The 16,515-nt window shown below is 42.0% G+C and overlaps 1 protein-coding gene across 2 annotated transcripts in view; it reads right to left on the reverse strand.

The window, feature by feature from the left end:
- SDK2 (sidekick cell adhesion molecule 2) overlaps positions 1 to 16,515 on the reverse strand; it is a 434,613-nt gene that overhangs the window by 60,839 nt on the left and 357,259 nt on the right. Inside the window, exons 29-34 of one of the 2 annotated variants that reach the window (XM_072645577.1) lie at positions 15,739 to 15,933; positions 11,803 to 12,004; positions 9,623 to 9,726; positions 8,840 to 8,910; positions 3,641 to 3,776; positions 45 to 101 (exon numbers count right to left, since the gene is read on the reverse strand). In XM_072645577.1, coding sequence (XP_072501678.1) covers positions 45 to 101; positions 3,641 to 3,776; positions 8,840 to 8,910; positions 9,623 to 9,726; positions 11,803 to 12,004; positions 15,739 to 15,933 — 765 coding nt within the window. The remainder of the gene's footprint in view (positions 1 to 44; positions 102 to 3,640; positions 3,777 to 8,839; positions 8,911 to 9,622; positions 9,727 to 11,802; positions 12,005 to 15,738; positions 15,934 to 16,515) is intronic. The other variant, XM_072645578.1, reaches the window with a different exon arrangement.

Consider the following 16,515-nt stretch of genomic DNA (forward strand, 5'->3'; position numbering starts at 1 on the left):
GGGGTTCAATTTAGAGACCAGAGCAGAGAAACAAGAAGACTTACTGTCCAGTTCATATTGCGTGAGGCTGGGCCGGCTCAGGTTCCGCACAGCATACATAGCTGTTGGCAGGTGTGGGGAGGCAGGGAGGAGGGTCAGAAGGGACAGAGTACATAGAGGTTAGTGCACACACGCACACTGAACATTTCACAGAGAGAAACCAATGATGTTGACGCTAGTATGGGAAGTGGGAGAAAGATGGCTGCTAAGAGAAATTAAGGATTCTAGTGTAAGTGAGAAAGGAACAAGGTGGTATTGAATGAGTGTGTAGACACTAGGGTAACAGCCATGTTAATGGGTGGGAAGCGACAAGAAAGCTAGGATGAAAGCACCCATCATAGGGGGATGATCTTGGGCCTGGAAGATCCTCAAATATCTCCTTATTTACAGATATAGAAACTGAGAGACTCAAATGATTAGTTTCATGTAGCAACTAAGTGAGTTGGTTGATTATTGTCCTTTGTTCTCAAAGAGGACCAAAATGATCTATGTTGATCTATGATGGGTTCGATCTCTATGTTGGGGTCAAGGTATGGTGTGTCTGCCTGTGGCTGATCAGATGAGCTCTGAGGGTTCTAGCACAGGTCAGGACTAAATGAGTGTGAGAGCTGAGCCTTTTCTGATGGATCTGTCTATATTTTGTAGGTAGAATCTTCAGGTCCACTGGACTACCCAAGGCTAATGAGGAGAGGGACTTAGTTATATAGCAAGGGGTGGAGGTAGAAGGGCCAGCTCTAAGAGGTCCAAGGTTGCAATCACTAGGTTACATGGACATTATATGATTTTAGAATACCAAAAAAACCCCAAAAATGCCAGGGTGGGAGTAGGATTTTGGAAGTAAGGAAAGAACACACACATACACATCCATATATTGTGAACATTTATAATACATGTACATAGTGTGACTATAAAAATGAGATTTTTTTTCATGGCTTGTGGAAACAGTTATGTTCATTACTTCTTGGCTGTGTCATATATGAATACTCACAAAAACCCATATGATAATTCTCTTGTGCTTATTTTGAGGTTATAAAACCCCCAGTAAATCAGTTTCTTAGTATGCAGTGATAAACTGTATATAGCAAAGTTACTGCAAAATCTTCTAACACAGATGTAATACTTGCTTCCCCAGGCAAATAAGCAAAGCGTCTCCCTTCCCCAGTGTCATGATCTCTCTATTTCTTTGGCAGGTAAGTCTTAGGGAAATGGCTAAGCCACAAACAGGTTGAATGACTTGCCCAACACAACACAGTTAGTCAGTGTCAGAGGTAGGATTTAAACTCAGTTGCCCTGTCAGCACTAAATGGTCTATACTAGGCTGCCCAAGACTATCCTGTTAAAGTAATAGCATCTATTTCATAGGGTTGTTGTGAGGCTCAAATGTGTATGTAAAATGCTCTGCAAATGTTAAAGTGTAATATAAATGGGAGCTACTATATTATTACTCATTATAGAGGCCCTACTACATCCATCCATCTGTGCATCCATCCATCCATCTATCCATCTATCTATCTATCTCTGACAAAATATCTCTATATATCTATCTTTTTATTCCTGTATTACCTTTTGATAATTTCTGACTAATTACCTTTCTATATTTAAAATTGATCTCTATGTATATTATCTATCAATCTCTCTTTCTATGACTATTATCTATCAATCTATCTCTAATTATCTGTCCCTAATTATCTTTCTATCTTTGTCTGATTTTCTATATCTAACATCTCTCTTTTTCTACATCTATGTTTATCTGCCTATCATGTTTTTCTGTCTCTAATTATCTATGTCTATTTTATCTATCATCTCTATTTGTCTTTCTATTTATACATATGTATATATGTATGTCTATCTGATGATTTTATCTGTCTGTATCTCTGTCTAGTTATTTTTCTAGCTTTGATTACCTATCGCTAGTTATCTATATCATCTCTAATTATTTTTCTATATCTGTTTATTGATCTGTAATCTCTTTATGTATCATCTCTGACTAATTATCTTTCTATATCTAATAATCTATATCTTTTTATCTATCAGTCTCTAATTATCTTTCTATTTTGTCTATTTTTCTATATCTTTTTATCATCTGACTAATAATTTTTCTGTATATCTCTATTTTATCTATCATCTCTATCTTTATATAGATGTCTAATTATCTATTTCTATTATCTATCTATATCTGTCTATCTTTCTATTTTGATGATCTAATTATTTTATTATATCTATGTCTGTCTGTCTACTGATCTCTATTTCTCTCTGTCTGTCTCTCTCTGTCATCTAAGTATGTATATCCTCCCCTTGAATTCTACCTTTGATCCCTCCTTGTGGTATGGGGGTAATCCTGCACTTTGAAAGGCTACGCAAGTTTGGGCACATCCTACCAAGTCAGAAAGGATTTGAGTGGGAGTCTGTTGATGAACTGTACAAATACTATTTGAGGATTAGCATGGCTAAATTCAGAGCAGCTCATTACCAGTTTGGATACAGGGTGATGAATATTTTGGCTACAGGATTTCTGGAGGCCTCTTATTAAGTTGTAGAGTGGTTGTGATCAGCCTCGGTGGAGGGGATACCCACATCAATGAAGTGACAGATTTGTTAGAATGTCTGTTCCTTGAGAGCTGAGATTGTTTCATTCTTTGCCTTTGTATCTATCCCCAGTGTCTAGCACAGTACTTGGCACACAGCATGCACATAAATGCTTGTTAATTGATTTTTTTCTTGGTTCAGTTGTTTTCAATAGTGTTCAGCTCTTCATAATCCCATCTGAGGTTTTCCTGGCAGAGATGCTGGAGTGGCTTTGCCATTTCCTTCTCCAGCTCATTTTACAGATGAGGAAACTGAGGCAAACAGGGTGAAATGACTTGCCCAGGAGGATTTGAACTCAGGAAGCTGGGTCTTTCTGACTCCAGGCTGGGCACTCTATCCACTGAGTCACCTAGTTGCCTGTTGTTGATTGATTTGTCAAGTATTAAGTTATACATATAGTGTGTGTGTGTGTGTGTGTGTGTGTGTGTGTGTATGGTGCTCCCATTTTACTGGAGTCAGGCAGAAAAGTGAGGTCTTACAAGGACTTAGTAAACACAACGATGGCTTAGACATAGTGACAAATTTCCTCAAGATGGTGCCACTCTTTTACAATAGAGTTTCTTCTTGCTAGATTGAATCCCATTGATTTTCTAGGATACTTTGCCTGCTTTGAGACCCTTTCCTCCAAAGGTAGAGAGCCAAGATCTGGGTAGGGGAGTGCACTTGAGTAGACTGTTTCTCATCTCAAGAACACACAGCAAGCAAGAAGAAGGATATCCTAGAGTTACTGAGCCTGGAAGAGAGGATGAGGTTGCAAGGAGGAAAGAAGGGGCTAAAAGAACTGTCTGGGAATGGAATGGAGGGAGAAAGGGGTTTCACGACTATCAGGTGGCTGAAGGGCTAGCTAGCTCCAGGCACAGACTGAGCAATGAAAGGGTGAGTCAGAGCTTGAGGAGAGGAAGCCAAGCACCAGTAAAGTCTTGCTAGGTTTGGGTAAGATCCCCTCACACCTTTTCCCTTCTCTCCTCCATCCCCCTTTCTCCCCTCTCCCCGCTTCCCAAGCCTCTGTACTCACAGGTGAGCTCAGCCCATTTGATACTGGGATTATTGATGTTTCGCATCGTGAAGCCTCGCAACCCTTCATAGAGTAGCTCCCGATAACGGATCCGGAAGCCCAGCAGGATTCCATTGATCTTGTCTTCAGCTGGTGGCTGGAGATGGAGGGGACCCAAGGGGGAGATATTCTATATCATATACTTGTGAAGGGGGCGATATTCCAAATCATAAACATGTAAAATCACATATTATCTTCCTAAGCACAGATCTGACTGTCATCCTCCCCTCACCATAAACTCTAATGGCTCCCTGTTACTTGCAGGAACAAACATTAAATCCTCTTTGGCTTTTAAAGACCTCCATAACCGGGCCTCTTGCTAGCTTTCCATTCTTCTTACACCTTATTTTCCTTCAGATATTTCGTAATCTTGGAACAGTGGTCTCCTTGAGATTTCTTGCACAAGACACTCCATCTCCCAACTCTGTCTTTTCTCTGGCTGTCCCCTATATCTAGAATTCCTTCCCTTGTCATCTCTGCATCTTGACCATCCTGGCTTCCTTTGTGTCTCAGCTAAAACTCGGCTTTCTACAAGAAACCTTTCTCCCTAAATGCCAGTGGCTCCCCTCTGAAATTACCTCCAAAATACCCTGTCTATATCTTGTTTCTACGTAGTCATTTTCATGTTGTTTCTCCCATTAGAAGGTGAGAACTCCTTGGGAGTAAAGACAGTTTTTGACTTCTTGGTACCCCCAGTGTGTAGCATGGTGCCTGGAACATAGTAAGTTCTTAATAAATGTTTGTTTACTGACATATACTTACACCACACCTTTCTCTATCATTTATTTGTTATTTCAAGTATACTTCTTCTATACCCACTGGGTGTGCTGGTAAATATTTAACAACTGCATGGCGGTAGTGAGGAAGTACTCAGGACACGCACTGCCTGCATCATAAACATTTTTTCCCTCACTTTCTTAAATCTAGACAATCAACAAAACAAAATGCAATCCCTGATTTCTGAGATTGAAATGCTCATGCTGAAAACTTAATAATTGGCTCTCTAGATTGGTATAAAATGGTATATGCTGGTTTCAATTCTACCATCTCTTGAAAGGTGACAGTTGGGGCAGCTACATGGTGCAGGGGGATAAAGCACTAGCCCTGGAGTCAGGAAGACCCGAGTTCAAATTTGGTCTCAGACCCTAAGCAAGTCTCAACCCCAACTGCCTCAAAAAAAAGAAAAAAATACATAGGATTGTAAATGAAACCAATTGAGCATCAGCCCTGGAATCAGGAAGACCTGAGTTCAAATCCAACCTCAGATATTTACTAGCTGTGTGACCCTGGACAAGTCGCTTAACCTTGATTGCCTCAAAAAAAAAAAAAGTGACAGTAATGTGTTGTTGGGATGGAAGTCATGGTGGGGGCGGGGTTGGAAAGAGAGAAAGCAGAAGGAACACAACTTGAAAGAAGATATGGTTTGGAGTTTTGGGATCAATACTTATTAGTTATGTGACTTTAGATTCCTCATCTACCAAATGGGCAACATAACTCTTGCACTATTCTACTCAGAGTTGTTAGGATGAAAATCACTTAGTCAACAAGCATTTCTTAAGGACCTACTATGTGCCAGGCATTATGCTAAGCACTGGGGAAACCAAGAAAGGCAAAAAACAAACAGCCCCTGCCTTTAAAAAGCTCTCATTCTAAGGAGGGACACAACATGCTAGATATACGGGATATATGCAATGTAAATGGGAGGGAATATTAAAGGGAAGGTTATGGCAGTTGGGAAGGAGCAGATGGGGGTGGGAACTAGGAATGGCCTCTTACAGCAAACGGGATTTGAGCTGAGTCTGGAAAGTGAGGGAAGGCTATAAACTGTTAAATGCCATATAAATTGGAACTATGGTATACAGGTCCCTCCTGTTCTAATGTTTCAGCAGTGGATTTATCTGTGCCATGAAAATAAAAATAATATCATTTTTAAAAGCCAAGTCAACAAGTATGTATTAAGTGCTTACTATGGGGCCAGCCATTGCACAAACCACCAAACCAACAGCTCTCACAAAGAGCAGCGGCATGGTGTCTTGAGATAGAGGAAAGACTTCTGACATATGTGATAGCCACAAAGCCTGGGGTTCAAATCCTGCCTTTGTGACATACTGGCTGTGTTTGACCCTGGACAAGTCCCTTAACTTCTTAATAAGCATTTATATAATATGAAATATAATTGATATGGCCATGATAAGATAATAAGCATCTATATAGTGCTTTAAAGTTTGAAAGTACTTCACAAATGTAATTTTGTTTTGTCTTCATAACAACCCTGGGGGGCAGGGAACATTATTATCTCCATTTTACAGATGAGGAAACTGAGGCAGGTAGAGGGTTTTTTTTTTTAGTGACTTGCCCAGGGTCACACAGTTACTAAGTATCTGAGGCAGGATTAGAACTCAGGTCTTCCTGGCTCCAGGTTCAGCTCTCTACCCACTGTACCACCTAGGTAGTGAGTCTAGAAGTTGGGGAGAAGGTACTAACATGCATTGGGAGAGGGAGTTTCCTTATCTGGGAGCCCCCTACTCCCACCCCAGGTTCTCCATACCAATGAAATCACAGGTTCAGTTCCTTTCTCTATATTTATGACCTCTCATTCCTAAGATCCCTATGAGGTAGGGAAGTCAGGCATTATCATTATTATTCCCCATTTAGCAATGGGAGAAGCTTTGACCCAGAAAAAGATACAGCAAGTTAGTAATGGATCCAGAAACCCAGTTCTTTGTACTAGATGCTGCTGCCCTTCTTTCAGGCTTGGGGCCATTTCCCCTACAGCTGTTGATCTTTCATTGTAAACTCACTGGCCCAACTCTCCTTGGCATCTCTGCGAGGCTATGACAGAGGGCCTCCTGAATTTTCCAGAGCTGATGAACACACACGAACAGCACTCCCCTACACACACACACACACACACACACACACACACACACACACACACACACACACACACACACACACACATGCATGCACACATTCTTTGCCCTCCTTTTCTCTGCTCATAGTCCCCATCCACAGGGATTTTATGTGTAGCTTAGGATAGTGAAGAGACATCAGGGAGATACTTTTTTAAAAAAAATGATACCAAATTTATGAAACCTCCTGAAATGTTTCTTGCTTTAATTAGCCCTTTAATTGCCTTTCAGCCTGCTGGTGGGGTTTTCATGCTCTCTGCTATCCTACTGCTCTGGTTTTAAGAAATGACTTGTTGAGGTAGTGCTGGAGGAGATGGTGTATTTTTATTCAAAGGACTCTTGGATCTCCAGAGTAAAACTCATGAAATTTAGACTAGATGCTATCCCTCTTAGGCTAGGGGTCAGAATGGGAACTCTTTCTATAGCTGGGATAGCTGACTAAGGGAAGAACCCCCACTACTGGAGGGTAAGCCTTTTCCTTAGCCTTCAGCTTTCTCCGCACCTCCAGTCCCAGAACAATGGAAACTAGGATTCCCTTCTCTTTTCTTACCTTCCTCCCTCTCCATTTCCTTGACAGGGGCTGTCACAGAGCCCATTCAGAATAGCTGGCTGATGGGAAAAGCTGGTAATCTCCCAATCTGCTGTTCCCTTCTGTGCTCTCCCTCTATCCCAAAACTCATGCAGGTGACAGGAAGGCAGAAAATACTGCTGCCAGCAATGAGGGTTCCCTATCTACCTATTCTCCCCCCCTTTTCCCCATGCTGCCTGACTACTCACAGAGCTTTACATGGGATCAAAATCAACAATTCCATTCCTTCTGATGAGATGGGAAAATTTCAGGTCTTACCATCTGCTCTGCCTCCATGCCTTGGCAGACTTCTAGAACCATCATCTTAACTACTTATATAACCTAAGGGCTTCTGGGCCTTGCCATCTACCCCTCTTCTGCAGCCTTAGAATTCTGAGACCTTCCTGTCAACCCCGTAGTCAGATTTTTTGGACTTTTTCCTTTTAACAATATTTTATTTTTTTCCTCAATTTTATGTAAAGATAATTTTTAGTGTTCATTTTTATAGATTTTGAGTTCCAAATTTTCTCTCTCCTTCCCCTCTTCCTAAAATGGTAAGCAATTTGATATAGATTATATATATGCGATCACGTAAAACCTATTTCCATATTAGTCACAGTTGTGAAAGGAGAAACAGACCAAAAGAAAAAAAACCCACAAAAAAATTAAGTGAAAAAAGTACACTTCGATCTGCATTCAGAGTCCATCAGTTTTTTCTCTGGATGTGGATAGCATTTTCCATCTTGAGTCCTTTGTAATTGTCTTGGATCACTGTGTTGCTGAGAAGAGCTAAGTCATCCATAGTTGAACACAGACTTTCTTTATATATTGTCTCCTTCAATTACAGAGAGAGAGCTCTTTGGGAACAAGGACTCTCAATTGTTCTAGGTACCCCTAGTGCTTAGTATAGTGCTTGTCACAGAGTAAGTGCTTAAGTGCTCCATTTCTTTTTTCATTCATTCATTGATCCATGCTCTTATGTGTAGAGGAGCAGGGCAAATTAAGCCCAGGATCCTATAACTTGCAGCCTATGTCATTGTTCCTTGGACATTGAGGACCAGTGTCAGGATCTTTTCCAAGAAGAGACTGGAGGATGTGCAAGGGAAGGGTTCAGAAGGTCACTGACAGGAACCTAGTAGCCTGCCCCAAATCTTTTCATTCCCCTTAGGCCCAGAGGCACAACAAGCTTATAGGTGATGGTAGTGGTAAGGTGGAGGGAGCGGTGATCTTCTGTTTCTGGGGAAGCATTAGTGAGTGTGTGACTTGGTGGAGAATTGAAGAAAGGGGCAGGGAGAGAGCTGATGATTTCCCTGAAAGGAAAGAACCTAAAAAAAGCTTTGAGCACAAAGCTAGGAAGGAAGGTATGTGTAAAATAAGGGACACATATCTATTTCTAGGTTTAATTGCTGGGAATCTCTTCACTTGATGGTAGAATACATGTGGGAGGACTCGGATGAGTCCCTTCTCTGTATCTATAGTGCAATCCTTATACATGTGTTTTAGGAGAAGCTACCCTCTCTCCCCCTGTAGTTAATCTCTCTTGGTGCCTTTTCCTTTACTATCTGAAAGAAGTATTAAGTCCATTCCTTTCCTTAGGATTGGGTCTCAGCACAGAGCACATCCCCATGTCTTTAGGAGATGGTCGCCCCACCCCTCCGTGACCTTCCAGGCCCTCCATACCTGCCAGGAGATCAATACCGATGTGGTGGTGTGAGGGGTGACGGATAGGATGGTGGGAGCTTCTTCCGGGGCTGGGGAGAGAGGGAAAATGGTAACATCCAGGAGCTCTGAGCCTCCCCTCAAGCCCTGAGATGAGCCCTATGATTCCTCGATGTTGGTAGACCAATGTCAGTAACTCTTTAGCTTCATGGTCCTGGGGGCAAGAGAATTACCCCCTAGCTGTGGAAAATGAGGCCAACCTGATTTCTTCCAAGATGGGGAGAGGGGCCTCCTGGGGACTACAAGGGAAGGACCAAGGACAGTGGACAACCAGCACAGGGACTTTAATGTAACCTAAATGCCAATGGGTTTAGGTGTGTCTGACTCCCTTTGCCTTGTTCTTTAGGTCCATGGCAGTTTCTGAGAAGATGCCCTAAGCACATCCACATTCAGAAGTAATGGCTTGGATTGCTTTGGGTTTCTCAATCACTTTAGGATGTGAGAAAAGAGCAAATATCTGAACCAGAGATTAGGGTAATGGCTATACAACCTGGTAGCTACCACTTAATATCATTTAAACTAATTACCTTGAGTTTTTTTCCACTCCTTGCTCCCCCAAGTCTGTGGCTACATTAAGAATGGTCACTCTCCACTCTCCTGGAACTCCAATCAGAAGCTATCCTCCCACCTTAAAGGCTGAGAGAGATGGAGAGTGTGCACAATAGCCGCTGCCCACTTGTAACTCCAGGAAATGGCTCAAGCTAAGGCTACATCATAGGTTGGGGAAGAGAAAGGGTCACTGACCAGCCTGTAGCGTGGTGAGGGATTCTGATTCTTCACTGTATTCACTGTCCCCGATGTCGTTGGTTGATTTGACTCGGAATTTGTAGGAGGTGAAGGGCTTAAGCCTGGTATAAAATAAAGAGATAATTCGATCAAATGAATGAATAATAGCCCAAATTCCAATAGGACTATGTCCCCAGTCTCTTTGTGCTCACTTGCCCATTCTGAGGTGGTAAGAAGGGGCATGGGTATTCTCATTCACAAGTTACAAATGGGAAACCTAAATTCTGGAAAGGTTAATTGATCTGGTCAACACTGAATGCTATAAGTAGGGGTAGGCAATATGGGTAGATATCTAATGTACCACACAAGGTGGTATAACAAGCATACTTTTAATATTACTATTTATAGAATCATACAGGATCACTGAGTCATAGACTTAAAGCTGGAAGGGAGATACCTTAGAAGCTATTGAGTCTAATCCTCTCATTTTACAGATGAGAAAACTGAGGCACAGAAAGAGTAAGTGACTTTCCAATGGTCACACAGCTAGTAAACATATGTGGTGGAGAATGAATGAAGAGTCTCTTTGCCTTCACACTCAGTGATCTATCCATTGCACATAGGCTACATTCATTTATTTTAAAGTAATGTTTCACTGATGCCTTTTAGCTTAAAGCACTTGTTCTTTTCTTAAATCCTAAAGTTACCCACAGCAAGAAACCTAAAGCAATCCAAACAATGACTTCTGAACATGGATGTGCTTAGAGCATCATATTGGGATATAATGCTAAGCTTTTAGCTTTGTATCCATCATATCTGGATATAACTCTCACCCCTCACCCTAGTGAGTTATCATTTATAACAATGAAAAAAATAGTTAAGCAAAATCAAGTGACACAGTGACCTGGTCTCATAACATTCCATACCCATGGTTTTCCAACTCAATTGAAGGGAGGGAGATGTTTCCTCATCTCTTTTTGGTAACCAAGGTTGGTCATTATAATTACTCACATTAGAATTCACAAATGTTTCATTTCAGAAAACTGTGCTTTCCACAGCAAACAAGTAGTAATTAAAGCATGTATTATTGTGAAGGCTCAAAGTTCCCTTTGGACAGAAACATGTAGGGACCAAAATTTTCAGATTTATCAAGGGGTGGAAGGGCTGTAAGTTTTCAACTTGGCCTGTTTATAAATGCATTATCTCACCTCTGTTAACAATACACAGCAAATGAGGAGAGAGAGAAATCAAGACCAGAGACCGCTGTCCCAAATTTCCAGGCCAGGGCTTTCTCAGCTCATGCATGGTAGCTTAATTTTCTGGTTTCCTTTAAGATCGAGCTGTGAGAAGGAAGCTGCTTAAGAAATGTATTTATTTCAAGTTGCAAGTATATAGCTAGTGTGTGTGCGTCTGTGTGTACACATGCTCTTTGTCTGTCTTTCTGTCTCTGTTTCTGCCTTTCTGCCTCTTTATCTTTGTCTCTTTCACTCACTGTCACTTTAGTACCAAGGACAGTGTCATCAATTTGCTGAGATTTGAGCTAGCTCTTCCCCAGATATTGTCATCCTCTCCCTGCATTCAAGAAACTTGAAAAGAGTCCAGTACCTAAAGAGTTAAAGTATAGTAGTATATTGCTTCAAGTTTCAATTTCTTTCTTTTTAATTTTTAAAAAATGGTAGTTGAAATTCTTGCTCATGTAAAGTGGAGAATAAAAATATAACCTGCTGAAAATTAAATTACATTAAAGTCAGCAATCTGGAGTGTGGCTCAGTTTCCCTATTAAAGATGAGGAGAAAAATGCTGCAGTTGCAGAGAATGGTTAATGAAAGACTGCAAAGCACCCCACTGATACTGTACTCTGGGCTCCAGAAATGTACAATAAAGAAGAAATTCTAATAAGGCACCATGGGAAGCTGGGTTGGAGCCAGGCAGGGAGGAGAAGCTGGTTAGAATGGAGGGAGGGGGACCCAGGCAGATGACTGAATGGGAAAGTGAAACTGAGAATGTAATGACTCCAAACCCCCATTACAAGAAAGTTGGGAACTACTGAATGGACTCAGAGGTTGGGGTTTGAAGAATAGAGGTGGGTGGAGTTTCAGGCTTCTGTGAAACAAATGAAAGGTAAACACATGCTCTGCTTGGTCAGGGTGGATCCCCAGTACCGAAGCAGTATCCCAGGGATAGGGGCGGGGTCTCACCTGTCCACAACAAATGAAGTGGCATTGTGGGTCACGGAGGAGGAGTGCAGGGCCCACTTGCCACTGGGGAGTTCCCGGGTCTGGATGGTGTAGTAGCGGACGGGGGAGAGGCCATCACTACCTGGCTCCCAGGACAGCAGCACGCTCCGTGCCTTCACATTCTCCTGCTTTATTATGGGCTTGCTAGGAGGCTGTGGGCGGTCTGTAAGGCGGGAGACATGAGGAAGGTCAAATTTATTATTGAATAACCCTAGATAGCAATAGGACATGTGCCCTGTTGGCATCTTTCAGGGTAGAGAAAGGACAGTAAGAGCCTGAGCTGATGAATTCTGCTTTCTGAACTGGTGTTCTGACAATGAGGAACAGTCAAGAAATGTGCATTTGCTGAGTGTTTCCTACGTGTCACGCACTGAGTAAAACTATCTTCAAGGAGGTTATTATCTCATGAGGGAGACAAAATTGCATGTATATAGGATCATGCAAAAAACAAACAAATATAAGATAATATTATATGTGCATGGGGATGAAGGTTAACAAGTAGGGAGACCAGGAAAGGCCCATGCAGAAAGTGGAGTTTAAGCTGAGACTTGAAGAAACAGAGATCCCAAGAGACGAGAGGTGGGCAAAGAATGCATGTCGGAAAGCCAGTGCAAAGGAATGGAGGTGGGAGGTACAGCATGAAGGCCAATGTAGACTGCAGAGTGTGTAGAGGGGAATAATTCACAGGACAGGTAGGTTGGAGCCAGATCTCAAAGTCCTTTCAATATCAATCAAAGGAATTTATACTTTGTCCTAAGTAGAGGCAATAGCAAGTCATTGAAGTTTATTCAGTGAGGGTGTGTGTGTGTGTGTGTGTGTGTGTGTGTGTGTGTGTGTGTGTGTGTGTGTGTGTTGATATGGTCAGACATGTGCTTTTAGGACAACTATTTTGATGTCTATGTGGAGTAGGGAGAGACTTGAGGCAGGGAGACCAATTAGAGGGCTATTAAAATAGGCAAGTAAGTGCCTCAGTGAACAGAATGTCAGGTCTGGAATCAGGAAGACCAGAGTTCAAATCCAGCCCCAGACACTTACTGGCTGTGTGACCCTGGACAAGTCACTTAACCCTGTTTTAACCTCAGTTTTCTCATCTATAAAATGACTTTTGGAAGAAAATGGCAAACCACTCCAAGATCTTAACCAAGAAAACCCCAAATGGAGTCACAAATAGTCAGACATGACTGAAACTTATTAGTTGTGTGACCCTGGGCAAGTCATTTAATCCTGTTTGCTGTTCTTCATCTGTAAAATGAGCTGGAGAAGGAAATGGCAAACCACTCCAATATCTTTGCCAAAAAAAAACCCCAAATGGGATCACAAACAGTTAGACATGGCTGAAAAAACAACTGAACAAGAACAAAAAGCACCAACAAAATAGCCCAGATAAGAGATGATGAGGGTCCGAACTAGGGTAGTAGCAAATTCCAGAGAAGTTGGTGGAGGCAGAAATTATAATATTTTTTCAATTAATTAATGTGGGGTGAGTGAGAGTAAAGAGTCCCCAGTTGTGAACCTGAGTGATGGGAAGTGATCTTCGACACAAATAGGGAAGTTCAGAAGAGAGACAGGTTTTTGGAGAAAGAGAGTGAGTTCCATTTTGGAATTTGAATCTGAGATGTCTCTGGGATATCCATTTTGAAATGTCCAAAAGGCAGTCAATTGATGATACAGGCCTGGGGCTCAGGAGAGTTACAATTAAATATATAGATGTGGGAATCATTTACATAGAGGTGATGATTAAACTCAGGGAGCTGATGAGGTCTAAGCTCATAAGTGAGAAGAGCCTTGGGCTTATACCCACAGGTGGGGGGTGGGGCATGACCCTGACAAAGATCTAGCAAAGGAGGCTGAGAAGGAGTGGTCAGACAGGTATGAGTGAGCTGCAAATTCAGAGAAGAGAGAGTCTCTGAGAGGAGAAGGGTGGTCAACAGTGTTAAATGCTGCAGAAAGGACAAAGAGAATGAGTGCAGAGAAAAGACCATTACATCTGTCAGTTAAGAGAGGATTAGGAACTTTGGAGAGAGTAATTTTAGAGAGACAATGGTAAGCAGAGCTCCAGTTTTCAGATGGATTCACCAACTGAACTATTCAAAGGTACTGGACAAGACCCTGTGGGAGAGAGTTGGTAAATTCCCTAGAGAAAAGAGAGAAACTGTTCCATTGTGATGGTTATCTGGAATGGGATACCTGTGGGAAGGAAGGGAAGCAATCCATTGACTCTACACCTGGGGCTTCTACTTTCTCTCTTTTCACTCTCTTCTTAACCCTTTACAATCTGACTTCTGACCATAGCATTCCAACTGCCCTCTCTAAAGTTACCAATAATCTCCTAATTGCCAAATCCAATGGCCTTTTCTCAGTCTTCATTCTTTTTGACCTCTCTGCAGCCTTTGGAGCTATGGATCACCATTTTCCTTAATACTGTCTTTTCCCTAGGTTTTTGGGACACCACTTTCTCCTGGTTCTCCTCCTATCTATCTGACCACTTCCTCTGCTGAGTTCTCATCTACATCATGACCTCTAACCACAGGTGACCCATGGGACTCTATCCTGGGCTCTCTTCTCCTCTTCCTCTATACTACTTTACTTGATGATCTCATCAGCTTCCATGGAATTAGTTACTATCTCTATGTTAATGAAAATCGGAGTTACCTATCATACCCTTTGAAACTCTCTGCTGACCTCCAATATTACATCTCCAACTGCCTTTCAGATACCTCAAACTGTACGTTCAGTAAACACCTTAAGCTCAACATATACCAAATCAAACTCAATATCTTTCTCTCTAAACCAACTTTTCCCCTCTCCCTATCTTCTTTATTACTGTAGAAGGTAATACCATCCTCCCAATCCTTCAGGCTCTAAACGTAGGAGTCATCCTAGAACCCTCACTATCTCTCTCCCCTCCTCCCCATATCCAATCCATTGCCAAGACCTGTCCATTTCACCTTTTCAACATCTCTCAAACACACTCCCTTCTCTGCTCTGACATTTCTGCCACTCGAGTGGCGCTTATCACCGCAGACCTGGGTGACTGCAGTGGCCTGCTGGTTGGTCCACTTGCCTTAAGTCTTTCCCCACTTTGACTCATTTTCCATTTAGTCACCAAAGTGACTTTCTTAAAGCACAGGTCCTTTCTGTCCTTTCCACTGTTGCACCTACCCGGAATCAATGGTTCCCTATAACCTCTAGAGTCAAATTCAAAATCTTCTGGCATTCAAAGTCCTTCATAACCATCACCTTTCCATTCTTCTTACACCTTTCTCCCTCATATACTCTTCAGTATAGTGACACTGGTCTCTTTGATATCCCATGAATAACATGAGCAATGTTCCATAGATAATCTCTTTCAGCTCTGGACGTTTTCTCTGGCTTCCCCATGCCTGGAATGGTATTTCTTCTTATCTGTACCTATTGGCTTCTCTGGCCTCATTTAAATCCCATCTTCCACAGGAAGCCTTTCCCAACCCCTCTTCATTCTAGTCCCTGGCTTCTCTTAATAATTTCCTGTTTATCTTGTATATATATCTTATTTGTATATATTTGTCTTCTTCTTGTCTCCCCCATTGTCCTTGAGGCAGGGACTGTCTTTTGCCGCTTTTTGTATCACCTAGCACTTGGCATACAGTGCCTGGTACACAGTAGGGGCTTAATAAATGTTTATTGGCTACTCAATCTCATGTGTGCTCTTCAGGCATATGAATTGGCCATTGACTTTAATTTCAGAGTCTCTGAGACCTGGCTTTGATCTATAAAGACTCTTAGAGTTCCTGGGGGTTATCAGGCTAGTGTTCCTTGTCCCACCCAAGAGAAAGATTCACAGGACTTGAGATCCCAATTTTCCTTGTTATCTTCCTACACCATCTCAATCTTTCCCAACTCTTCCCAGGCAGTTACCTCTCTTCTCAGTGGTCACTACAAGTGCTTCAGCTGCCTCCCCCCAGCCCTTACGGGTCTGGGCCATGATACGGAATAGGTAGATAGATTCAGGCTTGAGACCAGTGGCGGTATACTGGCGGGCACTGGGGTTTAGCACCTCCACCGAGGCAGTGTTGGCTGTAGTAGTGTTGAGCCTGTGGGTAATCTGGTAAGCTGTGGAGAAGGAGGATAACACTGGAAAGCAGGATAGATTCTTTCCCCCACACCCATCAGTTCACCCAACCCTTTCCTATAGGCAGAGAAGACCCTGCATCACATCTCTGATTTAGAACTCTTTCCACTTAAAAATTTGCAATACATTCTAAGGGACTGTTTTCTGAACAAGTAACACTGGACCAGATGAGGAATGACGTGGCACTTGTGATTAGGAATTAGCAACATGGCACTTAACTGGTAAAAGACGCCAACTCCTGGCACTAGGGGGCATTATGTACAAAGCAGAAATAGCCCATCCTTTCAGTCTTTAAAATGATATCATTGACATTCTATAGAAAATGTGTGTGAATATAATAAATATGAAACATAAAAATATATATTTATATATGTTTATATTTTGGACTAACATTGTGATTTTGGTGATGTAGGGATTTTCTCTGGTGGATAAAATCTACCAACACATCTAGATATCTCTGCAACTTACAGTCTTAGAGATGTATCTAAGAGGTAGCATGGTACAGAGGTGGTTAGATAGCTGGCCTCAACTCAGGAAAACCAGGGTTGAAGTCCAACCATATT

The sequence above is a fragment of the Notamacropus eugenii genome, chromosome 2 (assembly GCF_028372415.1).
Source record: "Notamacropus eugenii isolate mMacEug1 chromosome 2, mMacEug1.pri_v2, whole genome shotgun sequence".
NCBI lineage: Eukaryota > Metazoa > Chordata > Mammalia > Diprotodontia > Macropodidae > Notamacropus > Notamacropus eugenii.